At 44.5% G+C, this 23,083-nt stretch overlaps 1 protein-coding gene across 1 annotated transcript in view; it reads right to left on the reverse strand.

The window, feature by feature from the left end:
• Positions 1-23,083, reverse strand: part of suclg2 (succinate-CoA ligase GDP-forming subunit beta) — a 305,557-nt gene that overhangs the window by 227,405 nt on the left and 55,069 nt on the right. Inside the window, 1 exon segment of the mRNA XM_084315807.1 lies at positions 6,403-6,544. Within this exon segment, the coding sequence (XP_084171933.1) occupies positions 6,403-6,544 (142 nt within the window).

Here is a 23,083-nt window from a genome sequence, read left to right on the forward strand (position 1 = left end):
AAGACAGCCAAGATTGTACTTTAAACTAAATGACTTTTATTTGCCTGTATTCTAATTACATGCAATGCTTTCGTCCAACATTAAAACGTCAAAGTAGAACTGTAATATGTACTTTCTCAGTCAGTGCTAAGTGCAGTCATCTTATGCAGCATCACTTTTCACATCAAAACAAAAGTAGAACTGTAATGTGGACTTTCTCATATTATTAACATTGACAAACATATTTACAATTAGCATTTTATAAAGTAGAACTGTAATGTGTACTTTCTCAGTCAGTGCTAAGTGCAGCATTACTTTTCACATCAAAACAAAAGTAGAACTGTAATGTGTACTTTCTCAGTCAGTGCTAAGTGCAGCATCACTGTTCACATCAAAACAAAGGTAGAACTGTAATGTGGACTTCTCAGGGAAAGATCAATTTTTTTTTTTTTTTTTTAATAATTTTCATGGAAAGATCGTAATAGTAGTATAGTAACATAGTAACATATTAACTGTCTAACATACACAAATCATAACACTACAACAGCACTTTACACCTAAGAAGTCTCAGTGGCATAGCCTACATTCTGCCTTAGAGCATTTCATTTTCCTGGGCTTTTGAAAGAAAAGCTCCAGGGCTCTTTGGTCGGGGAATTCACTGGTAGGGGCCCATTGATGCTGAGACGCATACAAGCAACCAGATAGTCTCCCTGCAGCCTGTTCCTCAGGTCAGTCTTTTACATTAAGCCCCCCCCCACAGCCCAAACGAAATGATAAAAAAAAAAAAGTAAGCAGTTAAAAGAATAATACAAATTAAAAAAAAATATTTAATATATATATATATATATATATATATATATATATATATATATATATATTAAATAATTTTTTTTAATTTGTATTATTCTTTTTTTTAATAGTCTAGTTCATAGCAGCGGCGGTCCTGCTGAATGCATATAAGGGAAACACCGACGATAATCCTCACAAAGCGAATGTTGACGTTAACTTCATTCAAGCGAGGCATTGCAATCAATACAGCTGTTTGGCAAAGCACCATCCGCCTCCCCCATTCCTTTGTTTGTGGCTGTTTCTCAGATGGCGTATTAGATTGGTCATGTTGAACGCAGCTCTGTTCCCTCCTCCACGCGGAACATCTGCCTTGCAAACATTGCAACTGGCTATTGGACTGGCTTCGGTTTAAATATATTTTTTTTAACTTCTGACATTTTGTCTAGCTGCTCCGAGTCATCAGGTGGACATAACCTGCCGGTGTTGCGGGAGCGACGCGTTGTGAGCTTGTAGGTCTGCTATTTTCGGCATAGGTCACTGTCGTGCGACGGTGTAAATCAAAGGAAATGCGTTTGTTTTGGCAAATTCTTCTGCTCTGTGCGACAATAAATAAATGAATGATGATTTAAAACCAAAACTAAGGCTTCATTAAGACGTGAACATGGTCATGTTTGTTGAATAAAATTAAAAAACAATAAAAGAAAATGTACTCCCGATCTTCTGAAAATCATGTGGTCGGCCCCGATCCCCGATCATGTGATCGGATCGGGACATCCCTACATATAAGTAGGTAAAATGTTCTAGTAGGCAGCATGTCTAGGTCTGTGTGTATGAGAGCAACACTCATTATGAGAGAACGAAAAAGAGAAGAAGTTAAAGAGACCAACCTAAGCGTGAGATATTCACCAGAGAGGCTGTGAAACTGATTAACACGGTCGAGTGGTAATGAGAATCTTAGCGCAAGAAACACACGGGCTGCGCACCCAAACAAAACAGCATCAAGACACAATTAACTCATTAACTGCCAACGACGAGTATACTCGTTATTGGGCGCCAATCGTTGAACGAGTATACTCGTTATTTGATCGTTATTTATTTTATTCGATATTTCTATTCATTACAGGCACACGGACTCGGGGTTAACATGGGGAATCATTATGAGAATGCAAAAGTGCAATACCGGCCGCATCACGCTAGACGGCGGTATCGAGCACCCTTTATACCCTTGTATCTTTCTCTGTGGGACGGCCACACATCTCCGGTTTCATGTTTCGTTGTCGGGCGAGAGGGCAGCCGTACTGCCGGTTCCATCAAAGCGCGTCAAATATCTCCGATCTATATGTTGTGGTGGATTATGCCGACCAAATGGACATTGGATATACCAGATGGCGATCAAACAATTGGAATATTATTTTTGGAATACTCCCCATCACAGGTAAGGACACTTTGACGTAAATCTTTGCTTGATCCTGCAATGCTTTCATACCGATCGGGCTGATAACCGCTTTTAGTGTTCAATGCGAATGCCGTTACTGACAATCAAATAATCAGAAACGACCCCCCCCCCCTTTCATGCATTCATGATGGAACATAATAGCTATGATATAGATTTGATTTCGGGATAATAGCGTATACAGGCAAGAAATGGCAACGTCTATAGTGGAATCGACGTATAAGGCTTTAACTCAGGATTTCATGAATTACCCCAGACCGCTCTAAAACCATACTTATATTCACCACGGTATAACACGGGAACGTATGGATGGAAAAATGTATTCTTTCTCACATATTGAACGATAGATAGGTGATGTCAAATGGGCCATAGTATTGTATCCATAGCTATAATATAGAATATAGTTATAGCTCTACAAACAAGGTGAATCCCCGGCGCTGAATGAGTTAAACCTTATCAGACTTCAGCTGGATTAGCCACAGCTGTTTGCACGTCTGCTAGCAGAGGCCAAGGAGGGAGTAGGAGAAGACATGCTACGTTACGCAGTAAAGACAGAGACGCCTGCGATCAGACAGTACAGACAGACGACTGCGATCACACAGTACAGACAGAGACGCCTGCGATCAGACAGTACAGACAGAGACGCCTGCGATCAGACAGTACAGACAGACGACTGCGATCACACAGTACAGACAGAGACGCCTGCGATCACACAGTACAGACAGAGACCCCTGCGATCACACAGTACAGACAGAGACCCCTGCGATCACACAGTACAGACAGACGACTGCGATCACACAGGAGCGGGGGTGTTGCAGGAGCGGGCGTGTTGCAGGAGCGGGCGTGTTGCAGGAGCGGGGGTGTTGCAGGAGGAGCGGGGGTGTTGCAGGAGCGGGCGTGTTGCAGGAGGAGCGGGGGTGTTGCAGGAGGAGCGGGGGTGTTGCAGGAGTGGGGGTGTTGCAGGAGGAGCGGGGGTGTTGCAGGAGGAGCGGGGGTGTTGCAGGAGGAGCGGGGGTGTTGCAGGAGGAGCGGGGGTGTTGCAGGAGGAGCGGGGGTGTTGCAGGAGGAGCGGGGGTGTTGCAGGAGGAGCGGGGGTGTTGCAGGAGGAGCGGGGGTGTTGCAGGAGGAGCGGGGGTGTTGCAGGAGGAGCGGGGGTGTTGCAGGAGGAGCGGGGGTGTTGCAGGAGGAGCGGGGGTGTTGCAGGAGGGGGGGGGGTGTTGCAGGAGGAGCGGGCGTGTTGCAGGAGCGGGGGTGTTGCAGGAGGAGCGGGGGTGTTGCAGGAGCGGGGGTGTTGCAGGAGCGGGGGTGTTGCAGGAGCGGGGGTGTTGCAGGAGCGGGCATGTTGCCAGGAGCGGGGGTGTTGCAGGAGCGGGGGGTGTTGCAGGAGCGGGGGTGTTGCAGGAGCGGGGGGTGTTGCAGGAGCGGGGGTGTTGCAGGAGCGGGGGTGTTGCAGGAGCGGGGTGTTGCAGGAGCGGGGGTGTTGCAGGAGCGGGCATGTTGCAGGAGCGGGGGTGTTGCAGGAGCGGGGGTGTTACAGGAGCGGGGGGTGTTGCAGGAGGAGCGGGGGTGTTGCAGGAGCGGGGGTGTTGCAGGAGGAGCGGGGGTGTTGCAGGAGCGGGCGTGTTGCAGGAGCGAGGTGTTGCAGGAGCGGGGGTGTTGCAGGAGGAGCGGGGGTGTTGCAGGAGGAGCGGGGGTGTTGCAGGAGGAGCGGGGGGTGTTGCAGGAGCGGGGGTGTTGCAGGAGCGGGGGTGTTGCAGGAGGAGCGGGGGTGTTGCAGGAGGAGCGGGGGTGTTGCAGGAGGAGCGGGGGGTGTTGCAGGAGGAGCGGGGGGTGTTGCAGGAGCGGGGGGTGTTGCAGGAGGAGCGGGGGGTGTTGCAGGAGGAGCGGGGGGTGTTGCAGGAGGAGCGGGGGTGTTGCAGGAGCGGGGTGTTGCCAGGAGCGGGGGTGTTGCAGGAGCGGGGTGTTGCCAGGAGCGGGGGTGTTGCAGGAGCGGGGTGTTGCAGGAGGAGCGGGGGTGTTGCAGGAGCGGGCATGTTGCAGGAGCGGGGGTGTTGCCAGGAGCGGGGGTGTTACAGGAGCGGGGGGTGTTGCAGGAGCGCGGGTGTTGCAGGAGCGGGGGTGTTGCAGGAGCGGGGTGTTGCAGGAGCGGGGGTGTTGCAGGAGCGAGGTGTTGCAGGAGGAGCGGGGGTGTTGCAGGAGCGAGGTGTTGCAGGAGCGGGGGTGTTGCAGGAGCGGGGTGTTGCAGGAGCGAGGTGTTGCAGGAGGAGCGGGGGTGTTGCAGGAGCGAGGTGTTGCAGGAGCGAGGTGTTGCAGGAGCGAGGTGTTGCAGGAGCGAGGTGTTGCAGGAGCGAGGTGTTGCAGGAGCGAGGTGTTGCAGGAGGAGCGGGGGTGTTGCAGGAGCGAGGTGTTGCAGGAGCGGGGGTGTTGCAGGAGCGAGGTGTTGCAGGAGCGGGGGTGTTGCAGGAGCGGGGGTGTTGCAGGAGCGGGGGTGTTGCAGGAGAGGGGGTGTTGCAGGAGGAGCGGGGGTGTTGCAGGAGCGGGGGTGTTGCAGGAGGAGCGGGGGTGTTGCAGGAGGAGCGGGGGTGTTGCAGGAGGAGCGGGGGTGTTGCAGGAGGAGTGGGGGTGTTGCAGGAGCGGGGGTGTTGCAGGAGCGGGGGTGTTGCAGGAGCCGGGGGTGTTGCAGGAGCGGGGGTGTTGCAGGAGAGGGGGTGTTGCAGGAGGAGCGGGGGTGTTGCAGGAGCGGGGGTGTTGCAGGAGCGGGGGTGTTGCAGGAGAGGGGGTGTTGCAGGAGAGGGGGTGTTGCAGGAGCGGGCGGGGGTGTTGCAGGAGCGGGGGTGTTGCAGGAGGAGCGGGGGTGTTGCAGGAGCGAGGGTGTTGCAGGAGCGGGGGTGTTGCAGGAGCGGGGGTGTTGCAGGAGAGGGGGTGTTGCAGGAGAGGGGGTGTTGCAGGAGAGGGGGTGTTGCAGGAGAGGGGGTGTTGCAGGAGCGGGGGTGTTGCAGGAGCGGGGGTGTTGCAGGAGCGGGGGTGTTGCAGGAGCGAGGGTGTTGCAGGAGAGGGGGTGTTGCAGGAGCGGGGGTGTTGCAGGAGCGGGGGTGTTGCAGGAGGAGCGGGGGTGTTGCAGGAGCGGGGGTGTTGCAGGAGCGGGGGTGTTGCAGGAGGAGCGGGGGTGTTGCAGGAGCGGGGGTGTTGCAGGAGCGGGGGTGTTGCAGGAGCGGGGGTGTTGCAGGAGCGGGGGTGTTGCAGGAGCGGGGGTGTTGCAGGAGCGGGGGTGTTGCAGGAGCGGGGGTGTTGCAGGAGTGGGGGTGTTGCAGGAGCGGGGGTGTTGCAGGAGCGGGGGTGTTGCAGGAGCGGGGGTGTTGCAGGAGCGGGGGTGTTGCAGGAGCGGGGGTGTTGCAGGAGTGGGGGTGTTGCAGGAGCGGGGGTGTTGCAGGAGCGGGGGTGTTGCAGGAGCGGGGGTGTTGCAGGAGCGGGGGTGTTGCAGGAGCGGGGGTGTTGCAGGAGCGGGGGTGTTGCAGGAGCGGGGGTGTTGCAGGAGCGGGGGTGTTGCAGGAGCGGGGGTGTTGCAGGAGCGGGGGTGTTGCAGGAGGAGCGGGGGTGTTGCAGGAGCGGGGGTGTTGCAGGAGCGCCCGTTCCGGATGCAAACCATAATAATTAGTTTGAAAGAAATGTGCCAAAAACCACAACACCAGTGTCCAGCAGTCCCTCCACAGATGGTGCTAAACCAAAAACCACAACACCAGTGTCTGTATGACAAAAGCCAGCGGTAGAAGGACATTACAAATTCCATGTTCAATTACCTAAACTAACATTAGCTGCTGGTGTCAACTAAGCTGATCCCAAAGCAGTTAAAATAATCCTGGAGCTGCTCATAGCAGAGCGAAGTTGGCAAAGTTAGTTTCATATTAAACAGTGAGGAATGGGAGGGGCTTTTGAGCTGTCTGTCTCTCTCTCTCTCTGTATGTTCAATGATTTTAAGCAGCCAAACGTTACTCTATAAAAACTAACTAGATAGTTGATAATAAATATTTCACTTTATTAGCGAAAATATTCTGTTATGTTGATGGTCTGTTATAAGCCATTCTCCCTCTCTCTTGTCAGTGCGCGTGTGTGTGTGTGTGTGTGTGTGTGTGTGTGTGTGTGTGTGTGTGTGTGTGTGTGTGTGTGTGTGTGTGTGTACATACTCAGTCTCTTTGCTGCCTGCAGGGCCTCAGACGCCGTACTGGCTACATAGAAACGCTGGACCGCGACGCCACTCTCCTGCATCAACTTCTTGCTCTGGTATTCCTGCAGGTTCAGCCATCGCCTGGGGCTGAGTCTAGCACACTGGGGGGGGGGGGGGGGCAGAGAGAGAGAGAGAGAGAGAGAGAGAGAGAGAGAGAGAGAGAGAGAGAGAGAGAGAGAGAGAGAGAGAGACAGACAGACAGAGAGAGACATAGACAGAGAGAGAGAGAGAGAGAGAGAGAGAGAACGACAGGGGTGAGAAAGAAAAAGAGACAGGGGGAGTGTGAGAAAGAGAGGAAGAGAGAGGGAAAGATGGAGAGAAAGAGAGAAAGATAGAGAGAAAGCGAGACAGAGGTGAGAGAGGAGTCAGTGAGTGAGAAAGAGAGAGAAAGGAGTGTGAGAGAGAAAGAGAGAGAAACACAGAGATATAAGAGTAAATCAGGGCCCATCCTGAACAGATCGCTAACCGAGTCATAAAACGCTCCAGTCTCCGGGGATCAATCCAGAGGCAGCTAAAAAGAAAAACGCAGCTCAAACGAGACCCATCTCTCTTCTCAACATCCCACTCACACACAGCCTGCGCAGTCGCTGGCAATCAAGTGTTTTGCATTATGTACCAAAAAACACCTGCCGCCGCAGAGGACCTCCCCCATGCCGTCTCCCTCACCGTCATCCCCCCCCCCCCCCCCCCCCCCCGCTCTCTCTCTCTCTCTCCCCTGATACCCTGTAATGAGCCAGGCAGACAGGCCTGGGCTACAGGGCTGCGTGAAGAGTCATGTGCTCCATCAGCAGACAGGGGCCCATCAGTCAGCTCAGACTGCTGTCACCATTAAAAAGACATTGGCTCTCCTTTTTTTAATATGACAGGGAAACACAGACTGTGCTCAGGCTGCTTGAAGCCTTTTTACAACGCATCGCCGTTTCCGGGTTCCCGTTTTGCGCTCCGATTGGCCAGGTCATGTGACATGAGCGCCAATCGTGGGACGGCAAGTTTCTACACTGGTTAAGCTTAGGCACTCATTTCGAAGTTGGTTAAGGTTAGAGTTTGTCTTAGAGCGTGACGGCAAGTTCTTTCGCCGGTTAAGCTTAGGCACTAATTTCGAAGTTGATTAAGGTTAGAGTTTGTCTTAGAGCATGGCGATAGAACGCCAGGTAGTTTGCAGGCTGTGCGACGCGAAAATGGGCAAACACGCTATTGGGCGCACATGTCACATGACCTGGCCAATCAGAGCGCCGGAAACGCGGATGCGTTGTAACACGCGCTCAGGCTAGGTTAGGTCAAGCAGCACTCTGTACAAGTGTGTGTGTGGGGGGGGGGGGGTTGCAGTCCGAGGCGGTACACTGCACCAAATAATATGAAGACTAATAAAACACAAGGTACGGGTGCCCTAATGATAAGGATAAACGCTCAATGAAGAAACAGTGGCAGAACTTGAGAACCGTTAAAAATGTCTGACTCGCAGTGTAATCGCAGCGTCCCGGGTTCGAATCCGGCCCGGAGACCTATGCTGCATGTCCTCCCCATATTTTCTCCCAACTTTCCTCTCTGCCTGTCCTATCCGAAATAAAGCTGTAAAATGCCGGAATTTTTTTTCTTAAAAAACTTAAATTCGGACTAAACCGGTGTGGCAGATCTCACTCTCATGGATATGTGAAGGATGGGAGATATTATTGCCACGGAAGGAGTAGAGACAATTAGGTAGCTGATTAGTACTGATAGAACACACCTGTGCATCATTAGTTCACCCACATCTCACGTGCACACTCGCCAGACACACAGTCAGGAGTAAGCTGAGCAGAGGTGAGGTTGGAGTTGTTGTATTGAGAGAGAGAGAGAGAGAGAGAGATTGAGATATTCAGAGTTGTGTAAGGTGAGAGGTAGTGAGAGGAGAGATGAAGGCGAGAAGGTGTTCATTGTGTACTGGACCCTGGACTGGCTGAGAAACGCCCTTGTGTACTGACCCTGGACCGGACGACTACACAGTGAGTATTGAACAATCCCTTTTTCTGTCGGCGAGCCTCTTTTGTGTTTTTGACCATCGGACTGTATTACAACCATTCTCTTGCCTATCAAACTGGATGCTGCCTTATTTCAATCAATATTCTTATTGTTTGATATTGCTCTTGTGTGGACATTCAAATTTGTTTGTATTTGAACCGTGGCGAGTCTGAACCCCACCAGGCTCGTCACAGCGTGTGAGGACTATAACGTATATTATGACCGATATATATATATATATATACCGATAAGGTATGCAGACCGCCATCTGCATCTTTTTTTCCATTTTCTTTTTACTGGTATTCATATTTTATATTCATATTATTATAATTTTTTGTGCATACATTTATCATCTTCCTATTACCCTGCACGTACCCATGCTGCTATGACACCTGAATTTCCCCAAGGGGAACAATAAAGGAATATATTATCTTATGCTATAGCTTTAAAAGAGGAATACTACCAACTTCTAATGTTAATGGAATGTTACATCATACTACAATTGTAGTGTAGAACAACAAACCACTTATTGCATTTTGTTTTACCTCCATTCATCCTAGGGAGATTCGGAGGGCACATCTGCTCTTTATTCAGCAATGCTCTACTACACACTCATACAATTACACCTACACCTGGGAGCTGCCCCGTACAGCCACAATGTTTCCTGTTGGCCATGGAGCAGCTGTGCTGGAGTGCCTTGCTCAGGGGCACTTCAGTGGTAGTGAAGTGGTTTCTTCTCTTCCTTCAGATGACCCTGCCAGTCCAGAGACGTAACGAGCGACCTTCATATCACAAGCCTGCTTCTCTGTACACTACTCTTAAAGGTTTGTGTATTTCAGTGTGTGGTGTAATCCTGTGGAATGGCTTAGAGACGAAGAAACAAAAATGAGCAAGAACATTGTACAGTTCAAAAATAGGTATAGGAAAACTCTAATTGATGAATACAAAAACCAGGAGCTCTAAACATTTTATTTTATATATTATTTTTATTTATACAAAATTTGTAGTGATTTTAGTAGTTTATTTATTTTGTTATTTTAAGTTTGTAATAGATTTAGTTGCATGTATGATATTGTGAGGAAGGGGCAGGTCTAGATAAGCATTTGCTTCCTTCTCAAACTAATTGGTTTATCATTTAATGAAGAATGAAAGATTTTATCAAAATAAAAAATCTTTAGTTTATCCTTTTTATTGTGTTTTTTATATGGTTGATTGTTTGAGATAAAATAAACTCAACTCAACTCTGACCGTTAGGTGAGTCTAAGTCTACGGCTAACCACAATTAAATAAATGGTAATAAATGGTTCCTTCTGGCCTCGTCACCGCCACCACAACCGGGGGAAGATCGCAGCAGCTTTCCCCAACTAATTTGTCAATACTGAAGTCTGAAAATACAGACAAAATATGAGGGACTCCCTCTGCAGTTACAAGACATGTACACACCGGTGTCTTGCCAAGAAGATACCGTTACATTTAAGAAGATCTCTACACTATCGTGTATTCACACTTCATTAACACCATTCATTAACCCTAACCCTACTCAGCTGGTCGCAGCATTTAAGCCATGACCACTGATATCTAACAGTAGAAGAAAAAAGGGCTTGACAATTCTCAGCGGAGTTGGAATCTCGCTGTCTTCTCTCCTACAGCAAGTCGTTGACACAGGCACACACACACCGGAGCAGTGCACGCATTGCCCCTCCCCTCCCCCTCACAGACCCGTCTTGTCAACAAATCCTCTCATTCGCTCCGAAGATGGCGAGCGTCTAGTGCAATAGCCTCCGCAACTTGTCGTGACAGCTCCTCTTTCAACATGACAAACAAAATGGCCCAGTAAACTAAACTATTCACTTTAGTTTAATACATGATGTGTTGTCTAACGTTATCTAGCTGGCTAGCTATTGATAGCTCATAAAATCAACGTCTGATAGCATCATTGGCAGTCGTTTTTGCAGCTGTTGGCTAGCGTTGGCTAACTAGCTATCGGTCTTCCATTGGCTAACGTTAGCTACCTAGCTACTGTTTAAACAAAATGGCCCAGTAAACTATTCACTTTAGTGTAATACATGAGGCGTTGTCGAACGTTATCTAGCTGACTAGCTACTGATAGCTCATGATATCAACGTCTGATAACATCATTGGCATTAGTTTTCACTTTAAGTCACTGCCCAGTGACATCCATCCACTCTTTGTGTGCATCTTCCCCTTCATAACTAGGTGAAAGGAGTTATTCAATAGGGGTGTCTGGGGATGAACTAGGGCTCTGTGAATTTGCATCTAGGATTATCGTGCAATGGGTACCTCTAATGTAAAAGACGAATGTTAGCTGTCGATATATTTTTACAATTTCAGGTTTCAGCCGCGGTCCAGCAAGAACACAAGAGCCTCTGCTCACACGCTTGGACATATAACCGTCGTCTGGTAATCCAGAGGTTCCCGGTTCTCGATACCCGCTCCTCCCATGCAGCGTGTCGAAGTGTCCTTGAGCAAGACACATAACCGCTGGCCGCTCCCGATGAGCAGTTTGGCACCTTGCATGGTCACATCCGCCGTCCGTGCGTGGATGGGTCTTGATGGTCGAGTCGATTATATCTCGACACATCTGCTCCTAAATTCTTCTTCTGATTCACACACATGTATATTATTAGTGGCAAATGCAAGCGAAACGCTCGACCTGTGAAGCTATTTGCATATTGAAAATCATTCCGTTTTCCCCTTTGAAGATCTTGGCTGCATACTGTACTGTAGGCGTTATTCTGTCACATCTCTTTATTATGTCAACTCATCACTGAGCTTATAGAGACATAAGAGGTCTGATGGCAGGGATGAGTATCTTGGCTGAGGACCAGGTTCCCCCAGATAACGTCTCTATGGAGACTTGCCAGCATCATCCCGCAACAACTTACATTACACTCAGTGTTTATGGCAGAACCGAAGGTCATTTGTGCAAATGAGAATAGACTGTGTGTGTGTGTGTGTGTGTGTGTGTGTGTGTGTGTGTGTGTGTGTGTGTGTGTGTGTGTGTGTGTGTGTGTGTGTGTGTGTGTGTGTGTGTGTGTGTGTGTGTGTGTGTGTGTGTGTGTGTGTGTGTGTGTGTGTGTGTGTGTGTGTGTGTGTGTGTGTGTGTGTGTGTGTGTACACTTTAGTGTTATATACACCTCAAATACATTCCACTCAAAATCGACTCCGGGCAAAGACAACGAATAGTATGAATAATGAAGGTGACTTCAACTGCAACAGAGACTTGGGAGCTGATCAAACAAGTCAATTTTGGAAAAGCCCTGCATAAAGAAATCCAATCCTCACACAAGTACAGTATGAGGGGAGTGTGAGTGTGTGGCTGCCATCTGACTCAATGGTGCAAGGGACTTGAGAAGGCTGCTCTGTGCCTTTCAACGTTGTCAGCCCTTCCATCATTCATGAGAGAAGAATGGGAAGGCACCAGGAGAGGAGGGAGGGGGGGGGTAATCATAACGGGATGCAGGGAGCAAAGGAACTCTGACCCAAGGTTACCTACAGTGTGTGGGCTGGAAGCAGAGCGGTGGCCCCCGGCTGTTTCTCAGTTGGATTCTTTTGCCACTGAAGTGGGATCATAAGGCGCACACAATGTATTTGTAATGTTGTGGGTTTGAAATCCAAGTGGAATCCTTTGTTGCATGTCATCTCCTCTCCAGTTTTTCTGGTAAATCTTTCCTGTACAATAGGGCTGTCCCCGAAGCCTTTTTTTGGGCTTCGAACTTCGTCGTTCAAACCTTCGTTTTTAACTCATTCAGAGCCACGCCCTTATGACCATATTAGGGCTAGCGTGCCAACACTGAAGTCAATGGGAGGACGGGGAAAATTGCGAACACTTAAACTATATCTTAAATGATGGCTGTGGGTCTAATACACCTGTCGCTTATCAATGACTTGCTTGCAGTCAACATGTACGAAACAGATTGTTTTTTCATTGGTACATTTCCGTTTTATACCGTTTTGAATAAGAGTATAGTTTTGGAGATGTCTAGTAATTCCAGAGAAATTCCACGATAATAGCTCTTTAGTGGAATACACAAAACACGTTGTTGTCATTTTTTGGCTTATTTATGAATCGTTTTCAAATAAACGCTAGATTATTGATAGTATATACGTACTTATGCACGCTAGAGAGGCGGGCTGAAAAATCGATTATCCATGCCGTGGTCAGCGCTAACGTTACGCACACACACACGCTGCAATGGCGGAGAAAAAAACATCTGATTAACCCAAGACTGGTAAAATAGAGTCCTTACCTCACATCAGATGTTCTGCAAAAAGATGAATCCAATTCCTGATCGCCATTCCAAATATTGATCGTGTTTATTGATCCAACGTTATAGCACGAAAACACATAATCGACGAGCCTCCCCAGTGAATGTGGTAACAGCTACTGCTTGCCTGAGAAGGGATGCACAGTCCCACCCAATCCAATCCAATGATGTGCAATACCATCCGTGAGACGATAGGCGGCGGTATTTGCCCTTTTCGAGCTCAGACCCATTCCCAATGATAACGTCAGGCTGGATGGATGGAAAATGAATGGATACCGCTAATAAACGAAATAACGATTAAAACCTGAGTTTTCTCGGGTTTTCTCGGGTCTTGGCACTCAACGCATGGCGAGTTAACCCGACTAATCTCGTGGTTGGCACTGAATGGGTTAATACAAAATATGTGTATTTAATTTTTTTTTTATAAATATCCTCAAACTAAATCCTCAATTTCAATAGTCATTAATCTGATTAAATTAAATTAAATTAAAATTTTCTTTATTAAATCAACTTTCTTTAATGAATATAACTCATCAGTGTTAATACTATATTATTAGTGTGTAGCCTAATCTTTATCTTCAACTGTGAAGAAAAACCCCATTGGTTTCGACAGAATGAATAGACAAAGAAATATATAGTAATTTTTTTTTAAATAAACTATTAAAAAATACAAATTCGAATGTTGATTTAGAATTCGAATGCCAATGTAATGAACAAAGGTCCGAACGTTCGGGCTCAGCCCTACTGTACGAGGGAGGGATGGGTGTGAGTGACTACTACTACTGGGAGAGTAGTTATTGATAGGACTAGGAGAGTAGTCATTTATTAGGAGAGTAGTTATTGATATGACTAGGAGAATAGTTGTTAGGACTGGGAGAGTATTTTTGGATAGGACTGGGAGAGTAGTTCTTGATAGGACTAGAAGAGTAGTTATTGATAGGACTAGAAGAGTAGTTATTGATAGGACTGGGAGAGTAGTTATTGATAGGACTAGAAGAGTAGTTATTGATAGGACTGGGAGAGTAGTTATTGATAGGACTGGGAGAGTAGTTATTGATAGGACTGGGAGAGTAGTTCTTGTTAGGACTGGGCGATATGGTAAAAATATGGTATTACTGGTATTTTCTTATATTTGACAGTTAGATGTCTTGTTTGTCTTCTCTTCTGAAAGACCAATCTACTAACGGATTCACTCATCTTATTTAAAGATTACGCTGAAAGCTCATCTGATGCCTGTCTTTTTATTTGTTTGCTGTTGTGAAGCACTTTGAGCTGCATTTCTTGTGTGAAAGGTGCTATACAAATAAAGTGTATTATTATTATCATCTTCAGATTCATCAAAGATTCAGGCTACACTGAATTGTTCAGGATCGTGAAATGAGGAGTGGGTCATTCTGAGGTCAAATCCTATCTAGTGTAATCCATGAAGTTGCTAAGGAATATCAGCTTTAGATGTAGTGCTTGTAAGTTCTACTGTAAACAATGATATTGCTAAGTTATCAGAAATAATGTAGATGTTTTAATAGTCTTCTGTCTTTTGAGAGACAGAGTTGAGACCGAATTTCCCCAAGTGGATCAATAAAGGAATATAAATTAGATTCCAATGTATTGTCATCATACAGGACAAGTACAGTGCAACAAAAATAAGTTTGGCATCCAACCAGAGTGCAAACTGCAAATATAACAGTAAAGTACAACAGCAATATACAATGTACAGGTGATTAAACTTGCAAAATATACAAATTGTACTACTGAGTGTAGTTCTAATCAGATGTATATTATGTACAGAGTTGTAGTATAATAAATAAAGACAGTATGACTACTACTGGCCAACTGTATGCCCTGGTATGTATGTGACAAATAAACCTCTTGATTCTTCTTGATTCATTGTAACTAGTAAGAATAGGATATGTACAGATATAGATATAGTAAAGGACTATGTGAAGGTAGACAGGTGTGGATAGGTATGTATGCGGTGAGAATAAATATATATAGTATATTAGGGCTGTCTTAAATACTTCGAAGCTTCGTTCGATGAGCATGGGATTCGAATATGAAAATAAAATGTGATTATAAAAAAAAAATATATATATATGAATTATTATTATTATTATTTTTTGTTGCTAAAAATCAACTCTGCCTCTCTTTGTTAATTACAACAAGCAATGCTGTTTGTTATTTAAGATGAGGTCGGACTCGGCACTGACAGATTTGTGTTCATTGTGCTGCTTTTATAAAGCCTGAAATGACGGCTTACAATATTTCATGAAAGCAAAGTGTTTTGTTTGTCTAAGATTTAAAAAGGTTTTAAACTTTACAGCACTGACAAAGTTGAACAAAGTGCTGTACAAGTCCCACAACATAAAAAAAAAAAAATCGATATTTTTTAATTTCTTAAAAAAAATTATCTCGAAGCTTCGAATTAAAATCGAATCTCGGCCCTGAAGCTTCGAATTCCAAAAATCAGAGCTATGGGTTATATGCAGGTGTACAAGTAGGTTCAGGTATATTCAGACAAATATGGATATCTTATCTTAATAACCTAATCATTCATCCTCAGTTTCCTCAAAGTTTACTCTGAATTGTTCAAGACTGAACTTGGTCTTGAGAGCCAGACGAGACCGCAGGAGTTTGTCATGTTTAGATGACGCTATATTGCACAACAAAGGTTAGCTAAGTCGAAAACAAGTCACTTTCTTCTGTAAATCATGAAGTCACCAAGGAATGTGTCACGTCTTGATCGTCTTTTCCTCTTTTCAAAACACCAGCCCTGTCCGGTAACACGTTTTATGTTTACCAGTCACCCATAGGCATTTTAAGCTCAATACAAAATGGAGGCGCTGGAGTGGTAATCCACTCTTCCAGCTAAGAGCACATTGTATTACCATGCTTCCTCAATCTCAACTCCCCTCAGATGGTGACAAGAGACTTCATTAGAACTAAAATGGGCTGTTTTTCGAGAAAGAACGGTACATGTTGGTCCATATTGGCCCCTTTCCTCACATAACTGAATACGGTAATGAGGGGCATTTGTGGGTCATTTATGTCGGCTCTGCCACAACAGTATACTGCAAACTATACATGTATATCTCAGTATTATTGTTGTGTGTGTGTGTGTGTGTGTGTGTGTGTGTGTGTGTGTGTGTGTGTGTGTGTGTGTGTGTGTGTGTGTGTGTGTGTGTTGTGTGCTTTTGTCTAGATAGTTATTATACAAATAAAACATTTATAGTGTGTGTATGTGAGAGAGTGTGTATGTTGGTATGCTGCTTTCTGTATCCCCTATAGCCCTCTATGTCAGCAAATTGAAGACTGACGAGTCTCCCTCACATGAGTCTTAAGGGATTCAGTTCCAGGGCAAAAGATATTAAACAAATAACATAAGCGTCCTCAACATGCTCTCCTGCTAGTGTCTGACTGTGTGGCGTTTACCGACGTCTGCATGTACACAAATCACTCACACGTCGTGCCGTCAAGGAGGTCACGGAAGTGCGACAAGATATTTGCTAGGGAGAGAGACGGAAGGATGGTCTACGGACAAACTACTCTAAAATTCTTAATATTATGTTCTCAAATGTTATTATAATCTCCATCAAATCTCCAAATCCCACACACGTCCGTGTTAATATATAAAATCTGCAGAAAAACGATATTAATTAGCAGACTAACACGATCATCACGGAAGCTACCATAATAATTTTATAAAAACATGAATTGAACCTTTAATTCAGGGCACTTGTCCCCACCGACCCATAGTAGTGAAGCTAACGTTATGCCACTGCACTGTGTAAACAAAGTGAAAAGAGGGTCCTAATGTTTTGCTTTCATATCATGAATGAATCATTACATGGCTGGATTACTTGTAATCAAGGACTGCATATAAATCACTCTCCCATCACCATAAGTATAAACACAGAGGTGCAATTCCAGTGAGTTATTAGAAGCAGAGCATCTTATAGACCAGCAATGTCACTCAACTCACTTCCCAATGTCACTCACTCCCTCCCTCACCCACTCAAGGTTAGCGGCTGTGTCCCAAATGGCGGGTCACAGGTGATGTGCGTTGTGTACAGTATGCGCTTCCCATCTATGACACTGTGTCCTTGTCACTCTCAAATTTTACTATGGAAAATCAATGCAAAAAAAAAAAAAAAAAATGGGGAATATTCAAAAGGTGGAAGCCTTCCATAGGAAGAGAGTAGAGAAAAAGAGACGGAGAGAATCCTCTCTCAGCTAGCACCCTGGAGATGATCAAGCGGGCTACCGTGGCCAGTTTGGCCCACTCAGGAATGATTTTCACCAGGTATTATGACCAGAGATATTTAAATAATGTCAGACTTTAACAGTTTTTCCAAGTAAAAAACTGTAATTAACAGATAACGGAAAGTGATAAGCTAACATTTTTATTGAAATTGGGCAAAAGTTTAAAAAGTTTAAAGGGGAACTATTTTACTATTTCTTTCACTATTTGGGCACTTTTACACAATTCCTGTGAGTCTATGGAACACCTCTGTAATATATATATTTTTTTTATTCATTGTTTTGTATTTCTAATCAAGTCCTCAAAAACAGCATTTTTCTACCTCAAGATCTTAAGCCGTTTTGAGCTGATGTGGCCTGGGGTGCAGCCACAATGGTTGCACCTGGTTCGCCTGATCATTAACATGCAGCGGTGTCTCTCTGACATCACAAATCGCGCACATTTTCAAATGACTCAGTTCAGTGAGGGTGAATATTGTGAGAGGAGAATTGGAAGAATGCGCCGATATGAGAATCTTGAGACATAGATCATATTAATATAAGTTCACATAGCTAGGAAACAATGCTAAACACTCAAAAAGGCCATTTATAAGATAGTTCCCCTTTAAAGAAAATTTACAGAGCTTGTTTTTTATGGAAAATGTCTAAATTGACCAGAAACTTTCCACCCATTTGCAACCGTACTGGTCAGATATGGGCCAGATACAGTACTAGGCTATATGGGTATTGGTATCAGATATCAGGCAGATACTAAGCTGCAGGGGTATTGGTATCAGATATGGGGCAGATACTAGGCTATAGGGGTATCAGTATCAGATATGGGGCAGATACTAGGCTATAGGGGTATTGGTATCAGATATGGGGCAGATACTAGGCCATAGGGGTATTGGTATCAGATATGGGGCAGATACTAGGCCATAGGGGTATTGGTATCAGATATGGGGCAGATACTAGGCTATAGGGGTATCAGTATCAGATATGGGGCAGATACTAGGCTATAGGGGTATCAGTATCAGATATGGGGCAGATACTAGGCTATAGGGGTATCAGTATCAGATATGGGGCAGATACTAGGCCATAGGGGTATTGGTATCAGATATGGGGCAGATACTAGGCCATAGGGGTATCAGTATCAGATATGGGGCAGATACTAGGCCATAGGGGTATTGGTATCAGATATGGGGCAGATACTAGGCTATAGGGGTATTGGTATCAGATATGGGGCAGATACTAGGCTATAGGGGTATCAGTATCAGATATGGGGCAGATACTATAGGGGTATCAGTATCAGATATGGGGCAGATACTAGGCTATAGGGGTATTGGTATCAGATATGGGGCAGATACTAGGCTATAGGGGTATCAGTATCAGATATGGGGCAGATACTAGGCTATAGGGGTATTGGTATCAGACATCAGGCAGATAGTACTAGGCTATGAGTGTACAACATTGCCCTTTCCCGAGGCTGGACAGATACACCATCGCCAGCCAAGCAGACAATGAGAAAATCACCACACTTTTAAGTCTTATCATAGCCTGGCTAATTATAATAATGCAAGCATAGAAGTGGTCCATATTTTAATATGAATAATAATTTGAAACGTCTTGCTATCTGGGGAGACAATGCACATTGATATTTTGAAACAATAAAAATAAATGATGGAACCTTTAAAGTACTGATGGTAACACTTGCTCAAGTTGCCTTATTAGACCCATGTGTATTAATTAAACCATTACTAAATATTCTGCAAATCAAACTGTGGCTACTTAAATAAAAAACTGAAGATTAAGGAAACAATACAAATTTGCAGAGATTAAGATGTTTATTTGACATTAAATGTCAAATGTTAAGAAGGTACAACAGAAAATATTGAAAATGCACAAAGTATTCTCTCTTAGCAAAAATAAGTCCAAGCATTCGAATCTATCCAAAAATGACGTCTGAGTAATAATGTCAAAATAATATCACAGCCAAAGACACACACCTTCCAGACAGAATAGAGTCAAACCTTTTGACAGACAAGTCTCATGACACTTCAGATCCAGTGATGGCTGATACTGTAGGAGGACGAGTGCTAGAATGACTTTCCCCATATCACACACTCATAAAAAATCATGTGACACATTTTGCAATTCAACTTTTATGCCTACAAATTATCTGTCACACTGTCAAGCAACGGATATTCCTTCCGACTTGGAGCAATTGCGCAACAGCCAACGAGACGCACAGAAGAGAAGCCAGAAACTGAGGAAGAGAGAGAGAGAGAGAGAGAGAGAGAGAGAGAGAGAGATGGCTCAACATTTCTTTGCAACCCTTTCTCTCTAGTAACGATTTATGATTAAACCAGCTATGATTCCTGCAGCAACAGTGCTTCAGAGGCAGGCAGAGATGAAAGGATTCTGCTGGGAGATGGGATAGCGGCTGCACTCGTCTCGATTTTTCCAATGTTATCAAGGCGCCTCATCTGTACGCAGCCTAATACTGTTCTCAGTCTTATTCTCACTGTTATTTTTAATGGGGAAAAAAATGAAAATCCCTATTGCAATCATTCTCTTTTTTCATCTACATCATTTCATTGAGCTGTAGTACAACACAGTGACTCAGTGTCATCTGATGACATCACGGGAGGAGATAAATTCAAACTCATTAACTCTCAATAACGGTCAAACAAAATTAATGTGTGCAAAACTGTTTAGAGCCTTGGGATATGTGTGAGATTATGTGCAAAATAAATCAGCATTGTTTTTCGGTGAAGTGCCCCTTTAAAATAATGGTTTCACAGTCTGGTAATTTGCCCTTGTAAGAGGGTAACCACCTGGCTGATACCTGCATACAAGTCCCAGGGCTATTTGTGCCACAATGTTAAGTATGCGGAGGCAAAACGGGGAACCAGTGAAAGCCCACGAAAAGAAGAAGGCGGGCCAAAGAGCTACAAAGGAGGATGGGGATTCGCTGAGGTTCAAGTTTAAACCAGCAAGCCTGAGTGTGATTGGATGACTGATGAAATGTGCTTGTCTGGGTTTTCCAGCTCGTCCAGTGATCGACTCAGAGGCCCCTTGTGATCAGCAGCCAGTAGATCGAAAGGACATGGTTGCCCACCTCCGTACAAGGCTATAGAGGGGTATTGGTATCTGAGAATTTCCCCAATACTAAAATACAACACCAAGAGCGATGTGTAAACATGTCGGAAATCAAAGCAAAGCATTGTGAGACATAGAAACATGTTAGATCCATGTAATGGAGGAACATGGATTAGACATAGGCCTATTATCACAATCATGTCTGTCCAGTGACCCCAAACCGATGGACTAAGTCCATACTGTTTAGGGCTGCCCCCTAATAATCGACCAAGCGTTAGTCAATGAGAAGAGTCTTAGTCAACCAGGTTTTCATTGTTCAATTGGCCGCAGGAAGAATTGTGTATGGAACACTAGAGGCTAGAGGCAGGAAAACATTTGCCTATCATACATTGACCTCAAACGTGATTTATGATTTCAAAACATGTAAGTAGCCTAACGTTAGCCACTTAGCATGGCCACTTTAAAAGTGCTATATATATATATATATATATATATATATATATATTTTGTATAATACATCCACATTGATGTAAGAAAGGTGTGGAATAAAAGTATTGCTTCCCCCCAAAAACATTGATTAACTCAATGGATGCCAAACCAGAGAAAAGTCGGGTTTTCATCGTTATTTCTTTTATTCGATATTTCCATTCATTATCCATCCAGGGAGCCTGGTGTTATCATAGGGAATTAGTCTGAGATCGCAAAAGTGCAATACCGGCCGCATCCTACCAGGCGGCGGTATCGAGCACCCTTTTGAAACCTTGTGTCTTGGGCTGTGCGTCGATTATATGGGTCCGGGTCGGCTATTTTTCTCCGGGCAGGCCGAGCGGTTATAACGGTCAGATTGAGAAGAATCAGATACTCCCGATGCCAATTTTGTGGTGGATTATGTTATGACATCAATACTTGGAATGGCGATCAGATAATTGGAATATTCTTTTTGGGGTACATCCTAGTCAATGTAAGGGCTATATGATATCAATCTTGCGTTGATCCAAGAATGTCTTCATTGAGATCCGAGCGTACTGTATGTGTGTAATGTTAGTCCATAACGTATTCCGTTGGTGACGATCAAAGCATCAAAAAACATGTTGTGTGCATGTATCAAGTTTCAAGTTTCTTTAATAGTTGTCATACAGAAGTACAGAATACTTTCATACAAAATGCTTCTTACTGTTACGCTCCAGAGACTGTGCTAGACAAGATAGTATCAAATAACATAGTATAGCATGTAAATTAGAAGTAGAAAATGAGGTCACAGTGTTCAGTATAGACATATGTACAATGTTCGATGCAGAAAAGACGTAACTGAGTTACCATATAATATACAATACTATGCAGTGTACTAATGTACAATACTATATAGTGCAAAGCAGAAATCCCCTCCCTACTTCCCATTTCTCCACGTGGAATGCACCTGATTGGATAAATGACATGCTGGTGCTCTAGTGCGACATCTAGTGGGTGAATGTTATCTATAGCACCTTAAATGAAAAACGTGATTTAATGTTCTGTGCCTTACCTTGACTTTGTCTATTTTGCTGCTATCTAGCCTATTTTATGTCTGCACTTTTTTGTAAATTGTGTGCTAATTATTTTGCTGCTGTGAAGCATATAAATAAGTGTATTATTATTATTATTATTATTATTATTATTATTATTATTATTATTATTAGATAGCCTCAATAAATATATTGGCATATGCGCTATTAGGCTCGTTGGTGGGTCTGAGGAAGCTAAATGACCTGCTTACTGCATGTTTAACTTAATGTGCCTTTCTCTCTGGAGGCACATCCACTATACCGTCCTGCTGGTTGTTCCGACACGTTCAGAATCATAACCGCTCCTGCAGGTGTCGTTAACAGGCGCCTTGCTTCATGCATGCACTTGTAATAATGTATATTTTAAAGGCTCATTATTATGGTTTTGTATTTATCTGGTAATGTAGCACAGCGTTAAAGGAACACGCCAACTTTTTGGGAAAGTAGCTTATTTGCCATCTACCCTGGAGTTAGACAAGCAGATGCATACCCGTTTCTTCTCTGTGCATGCAGTAGGCTTAGGGAACAGCTGCACTGTGCCTAGCTTAGCGTCATTCACTGTAAGTGAATTAGACATTTTAGTTTTCTAAGCAGATATATACTCGGTAGGGCTGACCTCGATTAGTAGAATAGTCAACTAATCTATCGAAAGGAGCCGTAGTCGACGGCTAACCTCTTAGTCAAATGAAAAAGAATTCATAAAAAATATTATAATAATTTTTTTATAATACATTTTTTTTATAAATCATTCTTTCCAAAAGCAAAGAGGCCTAGACGTGTGGCTAACACTAATGGCGCACATACCAGTGAGGCTAACTGCCTAAGAAAATGGGCAGAGGCACTGAAAGAGGATTTCACACACTAGACATATCAAGATGTATCCATCAGTGGACCAATTGTAATAATAATAATAATAATAATGCAGGACTTTAGAGAAGTCTTTATTTGGCATGCAATTGCATGCTTTCGCAGAGGACAAGAAGCCTTCAGTCGACTTCTTCACACATTAAGCACCCCCCACAGCCCAAATGGAATGACCCCCCGCTAAGGCTGCACGATTAATCTATTTTAAATCGAAATCACGATTTTGAATGATGCAATTATCAAATAATTTCTTTTGGATTTATTTAACCAGGAAGGCCCATTGAGATACAAGATCGGTTTGGGAGAGGGAGGTAAGGGGTTTTAGATTGTGTGTTGTGAAGTTTAGACTTCAGAGAGGGAGAGTAAAGTACAGAAAAAAAAGGTACCGTTGGGTACCGGTATCGATTCCCAGGTAAAAAGAAAAAATTTCAGGCTCGGTGTCCTGAAAATACCCACCGCGTAGGCCAGATGCAAGCCGTATTTTGTGGGGCTGTTAAAAATAATAATATTATAATCGCAAATTTAATCGCAATTGCGATATCTGTCCGAAAAATCGCAATTAGATTTCCCAAAATCGTGCAGCCCTACCCCCCGCCCTTGAAATTAAATA

Source organism: Notolepis coatsorum (genome assembly GCF_963971535.1).
Source record: "Notolepis coatsorum genome assembly, chromosome: 6".
In the NCBI taxonomy this organism is placed as follows: Eukaryota; Metazoa; Chordata; class Actinopteri; order Aulopiformes; family Paralepididae; genus Notolepis; species Notolepis coatsorum.